Here is an 8,000-nt window from a genome sequence, read left to right on the forward strand (position 1 = left end):
CTACAAACTTCTAAGAGAAATCTAGCTACCCATGTTTTACTAGCTGTAAAAATATGCCTAGCTAGAGATTGGAAAAAGCAAGGACTAAGTAATTGGAAGAATGTGATTAATCAAGTTCAATTCCAATATAGAATGGAAAAAGGATATTATTATAAACAAAAGAACCCTAATAAGTTTCTTAAAATATGGGAGCCTTGGCTACTATATCTAAGAGGGAACCCGGGGATAGTGGAAGATTAATATATACTAATTTTTTTTTTTTTTCCTTTTTCTCGTTCTATTTGTATATCTTGCAAAATCCCTGTACGTTATATCAGAAAAACTGTGTAAGAACTTAATTATGGTTATCTATACCCTGTGAAGTGGACTCCCCCAGAAATAAGTCATATGAATGAATGAAGGATGAATGATTTTTATAAGATTGCAGCAGCTAGGTGATCCTGGCTACTGATATATCTGTTATACACAAAGGTATTTTGGAAATATGAAAATATGGGAAATGATTATCCAATATATGCATTTATATATATATTCGTTTGATCAAGTTTATTGAAATTATATAACCACAATGTATAACTTGTGATATGTCTAAACTGGAACCATGAATAATGTATAAATTGAGAATTTTTATTTTTGATAATTTGATAATAAAAGAACTATAAATAAAAAAAAATAAAATAAAAATAAAAAAAAATCTTGATTTGATTTTGATCTTATTATTTGATTTTGATCATTTCGGTTTCTAACAATAATTCTCCCAAATTCCATTTGAATTATTTTCAATATCATTTACAGAAGTTCAGTAAATGGTTTATTATTTTAAAAAATGCCAAAAAGAAAAACGGACGTAAGTTAATTCTGATGTCGTTATACACTTCATTTTATCATTCAGAATATGATGTATAAATCAATGAATAATGTCTACAAATATACTTTATTTTAAGTGAAAATTATTATTATATAGCAACAAATCTTGGTTTTGAGGAAATTACTATTGATGGAACACAAGCACAGAGGCAATATTAATATAATATTAATTATGGAGCAGTTCGTCAAACCTGAACAACTTGAGGGCAAAAACGCTTATAGGTGCAGCAAGTGAGTCCCAGGGCTAAAAGCGATGTTTGTCTTGTCTGCATGTGCCCAGTGTTTTCTTTGGTTTGTCGTTTTCTTTGTTCACAGCCGACTATGTCAGCTTGTGTTTAGTATCTCAACCACCAAGTATGTTTTTAAATGTTAACCTGGAATTCAGCACTTCTATCACTTGGATCTTTTTGTTTTGCCCGTTCCTTATTTTAAGTGAGCCTCATCTATGTTCATTTTGAGTTCCTATAGATTAAAGCTCTTTGGCAGATGGGAATCGTTGAGGGAATTTGATGCTTTGTCTTACAGGTGTAAACAAATGGTAACCGCATGTAAAAGATTCACCATCCACCGGACATCGAATGTGCTGACGCTATCGTTGAAACGCTTTGCTAGCTTCACAGGAGGCAAACTTTCTAAAGTAAGTGTGCGACTACAAATTCTCTCTTTGGTCATCGTTATATAACTTACTATTTTTATATATATATATATATATATATGTGTGCGTGTGTGTGTGTAAAATATACATACATGGAATTCTCTGCAAACTCACATTTGCTACAGAAAACAAATTGTAAATTACGCTTTCTCTCATTGTTATTAAAACATTTTAGTAAACATTTTTTTTTGAACTGTTATTAGCATTATTTTGTCAGACCTAACATATCACTTTCCCCAAATACAGGAAATAAAATATCCAGAATATTTTGACATCCGTCCATACACCTCCAATCCCAACGGCGAACCAATTATTTATGATCTGTATGGTGTCCTCGTTCATTCTGGTTTTAGTTGCCACAGTGGACATTATTTCAGTTACGTTAAGGTAAGAAAGGACAAAAGCACTTTTTGCGGATACGGCATTAAACGTACATGTAAGGACTTACATTCCCTATTTTGCACCCTTTTTTTTTTTTTTTTTAAATTTTTTTTTTACAATTCAGCACTTTCGGGTTCTCCCCTGTAGCCCCCTTTATATTGTGACCCACTTCTGTATTCCCTTTTTTTTTCCTTTCAGGCCAGCAATGACCAGAGGTATCTAATGAATGACTCATCCAGCACAGACATCCGTACAGTGCTGAATCAGCAGACATACCTTCTGTTTTATATCAGGTAATGATCTGACTATATCCTGCCCTATTAAAAAACAAAAAAAGAGCAAAAATGCATTATTTTTCCCCCATCTTAATTCTGTCAAGCCAAGGCAGCCAGTACATGCTGGAACCTTGGGATGATAGGAGTTTGAGTACAGCCTCCCTATGCCATGCTACCACCCCCCCCTTACACATCCATGCTATCACACACACACTCATTCACAAACATTTAAATACTCATTCATTCCATTAATCACACATACACACACACTCAAACCCCCCACCCCCTTACCTGAACTGCAGATCTCTCACTCGCAGACTTCTGCAGGGGCCCGGCTGTGCGAGCAACTTCTCTGGCCCCGCCCCCAGAGGAAGGAGGGGGGGAGGCAGAATTATGTGACACTCTGCTAGCTTCCTGCTGCTAATAGAAGAGACGCTGCTCGGGACATTCTAATTAGAAGAATTTAGAAGAGCATTTGCTCTGAAAAAAACCTCGTCTTATAATCGAGCAAATACGGTAATAATGTATAAAGAAACATTCATCTGTGCCAGGGTCTTTGCCCTTGTCTGAGCACTCTCTATGTCTTAGGTCCTGCTAATCTTGTGCAATGTCTTTAAGCAGTCACAACGTATACAAATCTGTGCTTTCCTACTCTGTTGGCTATTACTCCGCAGCCATAAGAGCTTTCAAGATTTTATTTTTCAATATTGTCTGGCATTCTCCAGAGGTAGATGTAACTGTATTAAGTTAGAATGTGTGGGAATCTTCCATTAAACTGATGGTCCTCTACCCCTTTTATGTTCTTTGATGTCTTCATGTGGTATGGAGCCACTTCATGTGGTATGGAGCCACTGGTATGGAGCCACTGAGACCTTTTTAATAGTATGTTAGAAACGCAGGATCAACTTTAGCATCTGGCTTTTCACAAGTTTTAATATGAAATGTATGTATTTTGCAGAAAACAAAACACGTCAATGGAGACCATTTACAAAAAATAATTGTGAACAGCAATGCCACTGTGAAAAGGTCATCTTTAACTAGTGCAACAGTTAACCGACCATCTGTCAGTTTATCTGCAAACAAACAAAAGATCACAATAAATATAAACAAACTCTCTAATCATCAAACTAAATTACACAAGACAGACTTTGGAAACAAGTCCATCTCTTCGTCCCCTGCTACCAAGCAGATCCCAGCACACTCTACCTCAAGAGTTTGTACTCCCCTGGCTCATAAGCAGGTGCCTCAGAACACCTGTTCTGCACCAATAGTAAATGGCAAGTCCGGTGGAAGTTTGCGGACACTTGTACCTTATGGGGAAGAATCTTCTGAGGAGTCTGAAGAAGAGTTAAAGGGATCAAAAGAGGCGCCTTTAAATGGGATTATTGAACAAAATGGACCTTCCCCGTTTAATAACACATCTTCCCTTGATGGAAAAGACGTTACTATTGCCCAGACAAAAGAGATGTCTATATGTGCAGCTGCTCAGAATGGTGTCCACAGCCCGAGTGCCAATGGCATCACAAACGGACTTTCTAGCTACAGTAAAGAAACTCTCCACTGCTCTAATGGTCCTTCCAAAGCCGACGACCTAGATTATCATGTAAGTGATGGTTTGGGTATGTTGGCAGTAGGGCAGAATTACTTTATATCGTTTAAGCAAATGCATGGGACAAGCAGATGGCAAATGCTTCATGAAGTGTTTATTAAGATCAGGGACCTTAGACCCTTTGCCTGATTGAGTTTGAAAATAGGCAACTAGAGAGCTTCAATATTTTGACCTCCCCTTATCCACAAGCAGGAAAGTGTTAACTGTTGTACAGTGCTGCAGTATATGGTGGCGCTATATAAGTAATCAGTAGAAGGTTACTCAGCCCGGCATGTTTTTTTGTTTTCAGGATGACTCTGTTTTACCGGTGATTGAGAAATCGCTTCATTCAACAACCTCCTCGAACAAACCAGAGAACCAGTCACCAGAGGAAAAGTAATTACAAATGAAATTTATCAATTTACTTGTATTACTTGTATTACATACCATTATTTATTTTATATTTTTTTTTCTTCATTACAGCAGATTGCAAGATTTAGGAGATAACGCTACTGTCAACCAAAATACTGCAGCTCAAAGTGATAAACCTCCGTGTGTTGACAAGACTGCAACGCTGCGGTCTTCCCGAGAGGAGGGAAAGGCTCACGGTAACGTAAATGGACAAGTTGCTGTCATTGAAGCCACATTCACCAACAGCCATGATTGGGTGTCTTCCACTACACATCTGTTGCCTGATCTTCAAGAGAGATGTCCGGTTTTAAAAAATGGACATTATTCTGCAAATCTGGATGAAGAGGCATTTCCAAGCACCAAGCACATCAAAAGGGGGAATCATCCAAGAAGTGAAAGGTGCCGCTCAGACAGCAGCGAGCGAGAAAAGTCTAAAAGTAACGGCCATGGTCGTAGCCGGGAACGAAAATCTTACAGTAGAGAGAGAAAGAAGTACGACTGCAGCCGACCATCTCACGGCTTTGACTATAGACACCGTGACAACTACAGAAGTCAGTACTCTCATAAAGACTACGACAGACACAATCATTATGGAAGAAGGTCAAGGAGCCCAGACTATTCTAGAAAATATGACCATCCGAAGAGGGCTCGTTCTCGCAGCCATGAAAGGAACCATCAGGATAGAAAACAGAGATGTGACAACTACCAAAATCATGATTATTCCAGTAGTTTTAGAAATGCCAGAGAGAGGCCTTATGAAGAGCGAGACAGTAGAGATCACAGGAGCTGGTGGAGTCATCATAGTAGAGAGAAAGGACACGAGCACTTGTATGAAGATAGGCATAACCGATATTACATTCCATCTGTACCTCGGCGCTCTGATGGTTCTTATGAGAGAACCAAAAACTCAGAGGATCACTATCACCACCATTATGAGGACACTTATTACAGAAGGCGGCAACACGAGGACTTAAAATCGAGACCAAAACCTTTTGAACGACAGAATGGAAGAAAGCGCAGGTCCTCTGACATCGAAGACAACTGTAACGTGGAGTTTGGCGTTAAGCGCAAAGTCATGCGCATTACAGCGTAAGCGGTTACAGAGTAAGTATTGTAACTTTAACAATTTCTTGTCTGAATTATTTAAAACGTCCTGCCTGACAAAAGTCTGTACTGCAAGGCTATGCTTAATGTAAACATAGATGCTTTAACCTTGCGTTTTTAGGTGACCTGAAAGTTTGATTCCACTTGTCTAATGGGCTTGCTCCAGTTCGCTGGCCCTGTATAGTTATGTTACATAGTTAAATTGTTGAGATGATATGCAAAAACTCCATTTTAATCAAAAAGAGACCTAAAATATATTTGTAATATTTAATCACACATTATTGAAGAAATTTTGCATAAATAACAAGGCAAACACCAGTTGAGGTACAGTAAGACACAAGACCTCACCTGTTACCTGAATTGGATTTCTGGTGAAAACAGGGCTATATGCAGCCAGCCAGGAGATTGACTCCATTTTATACCAATGAATAGTTTGGAATTTTATCTTAAACCAGTCAGTCAGTTTTAGCTTCTTCCAATTCCAGTCTAAGTGCAGCACCATCAGGCATTTCTATATCCCACACAGCATCCACATTTTTCTTCCCCCAGCTGTGGTTAACCCCTTGAGGACAATGGGTGGTCCCTAAACCCATTGAAAACAATGCATTTTGAGCCCGTACATGTACGGGCTTTGTCATTAAGGCTTTAAAAAAGAAAAAAAAACTCTCCATTCATTAAACCGCAACTCCAGCAGTTCTGATCGTTTGAACCATACGTTTTAGGTAACTTCAGTAACATCTTTTTAAGACTTAGTTTTTTTTCAAGAAATCCCTCTATATTTTATGGGTCATCTTTGTCCTCCGTGAAGAAAAGCCCCACAGGGATGCTAAAAAAGGATGCTTATAGAAACATGCATGGACTGAAAAAGTTGATGGTTCTGTAAATATTAACGTTTTACCTATTTTTAAAGATCTGTGAGTGCGTGATTTCTTTGGATGGATATATATATATATATATATATATATATATATAATTCTCTTTTTTTCTATGTATTTTTAGGTCCTTGAAAATGTAATCCTTTTCGCATTGGTGAAATCTTGAAGCATCCTTCCTAATCCAGCAAGTCATCGATTTTTAACTACATTTAGTATTTGTGAAGAGTAGAACAGTAAGGTGAAATGGTTTCTTTAACCTGGTGTGTCTGTAACACCGTGCCATACATCGACAAATAACACTACATTTCGTTTGCGTTATGGCTGCATTATATGGGGAAGAAAGTATGTTTTTTTTTATTTTTTTAATATTTTTTTTTAATAGCTTTTTTTAAATTTAGGATTGGGGATAACATTAATAAGATTTACTGCTGTCAGATGTTCCGGGTGGCCTATACGTACAGGTTATCTTCCTAATGCTAAAATATTGATAATTAGCAGTTAAATATGCATATATATATTTAATATATAATTGAAAGTAGATTTATTCAGAGGTTATTTCCCAGTAATCGTGCCACACGTAGGTGGCAAAAAAAGGGCAGCGCTAATGTTTGTCTTCAGGTGTCATGGTCATCTGGTCACGAAGTGACTGTTTATGAAATCCACACTTGTTCTTCTGTGTTTAATGGGATTCATGGCCGGAATAATCTGTTTTATGGTAGTTTACGTTAACTCTTTTGCCTCTTGCCAGTCATGGTTTAGTCAGCAGGATTTACAAGCTTTTGCTAATTTCTTTACCAACAAAGAATCATCTGCAATCATGGAGGAAGGATGGAAAACAAACGCCTACAAATTGGAGAAATACAGTAGAAGACTTTACCACAAGTATTTTTCACATTTTTTATGCTCTTTTTCTCTCTACAAATCTCGACTGTATGCGGGGAATCTTTTAAATATGATGTGGATAATACTCTTGGACACATCATAACAAGTGCTGCTTTCTTAAGTCTCAGGACGATCTATGTATTTCACATTGTCTCTTTATTTCCATGTTTGCAAGTTGGATTAGAGACAAAAAACCCACAAATTCATGTAAGTGATTCAGTATAAATGCTTGAATTTTTTTTATTTTTTGTGCAAACAAGACCCCCCCAGGAGTGTCAGTTAACATTTTTTTGTGACTTTTGTTAATGTTTATTTATTTGTAGACTCCATATACCCTGGATAACCTGTTTGCTGCCGAAATACTTTTTTATATATATATATATATATATATATATATATATATATATATATATATATATATATACATACAACCTTTTAATGCTAGTAAAATCATACTGTGACTTATTTAAATTTGGAATTCTATCAAAACGAATTTCTATTGGTTTGTTTTTACCATTCCTGCATCAGGAGATGGCAAAAAAAATCTGTATGTAGTACAATTTTTCCTTTACATAATCTTTTTGTTTATGCGTGTCCTTGAAAGCATCAAGTTTTTATTTCTAAAAAAATAAAATATACAAGTTGAGGAAATAAAGCCTCGCTGATGTAGCATGTGAATTTTGGTACATAAACGACAAAAAAACAAAACACTTGTGTTTTTATTTAGTCCATTTACTCGGTATTAGCATTTTTATTTTGCATTATATCCCAATGTAAAAGTACTTTTTGATGGCTTAATGGTGTCCCCTCCGACATGTATATTCACAGCCTCTTGACTCTGCGCTGGCTTGGTTAATAGAGCCTGGGGGCAGAATTAGAAACATATATATTAGTGTGTATGTACACACACGTGTGTGTGTATATATGTATGTGTGTGTATATATATATATGTGTGTGTATGT

The 8,000-nt window shown here is 36.6% G+C and overlaps 1 protein-coding gene across 1 annotated transcript; it reads left to right on the forward strand.

The window, feature by feature from the left end:
- Positions 1-1,277: 1,277 nt before the first annotated feature.
- LOC128501696 (ubiquitin carboxyl-terminal hydrolase 42-like) lies at positions 1,278-6,712 on the forward strand. Its single transcript, XM_053471264.1, has 8 exons — positions 1,278-1,504; positions 1,769-1,909; positions 2,102-2,196; positions 2,797-2,905; positions 3,137-3,781; positions 4,077-4,162; positions 4,250-5,281; positions 6,281-6,712. Exons 1-7 carry the CDS (start codon positions 1,313-1,315, stop codon positions 5,268-5,270), a joined length of 2,289 nt encoding a protein of 762 aa, XP_053327239.1. The 5' UTR covers positions 1,278-1,312; the 3' UTR covers positions 5,271-5,281; positions 6,281-6,712.
- Positions 6,713-8,000: the final 1,288 nt, after the last annotated feature.

The sequence above is a fragment of the Spea bombifrons genome, chromosome 7 (genome assembly GCF_027358695.1).
Source record: "Spea bombifrons isolate aSpeBom1 chromosome 7, aSpeBom1.2.pri, whole genome shotgun sequence".
NCBI lineage: Eukaryota > Metazoa > Chordata > Amphibia > Anura > Pelobatidae > Spea > Spea bombifrons.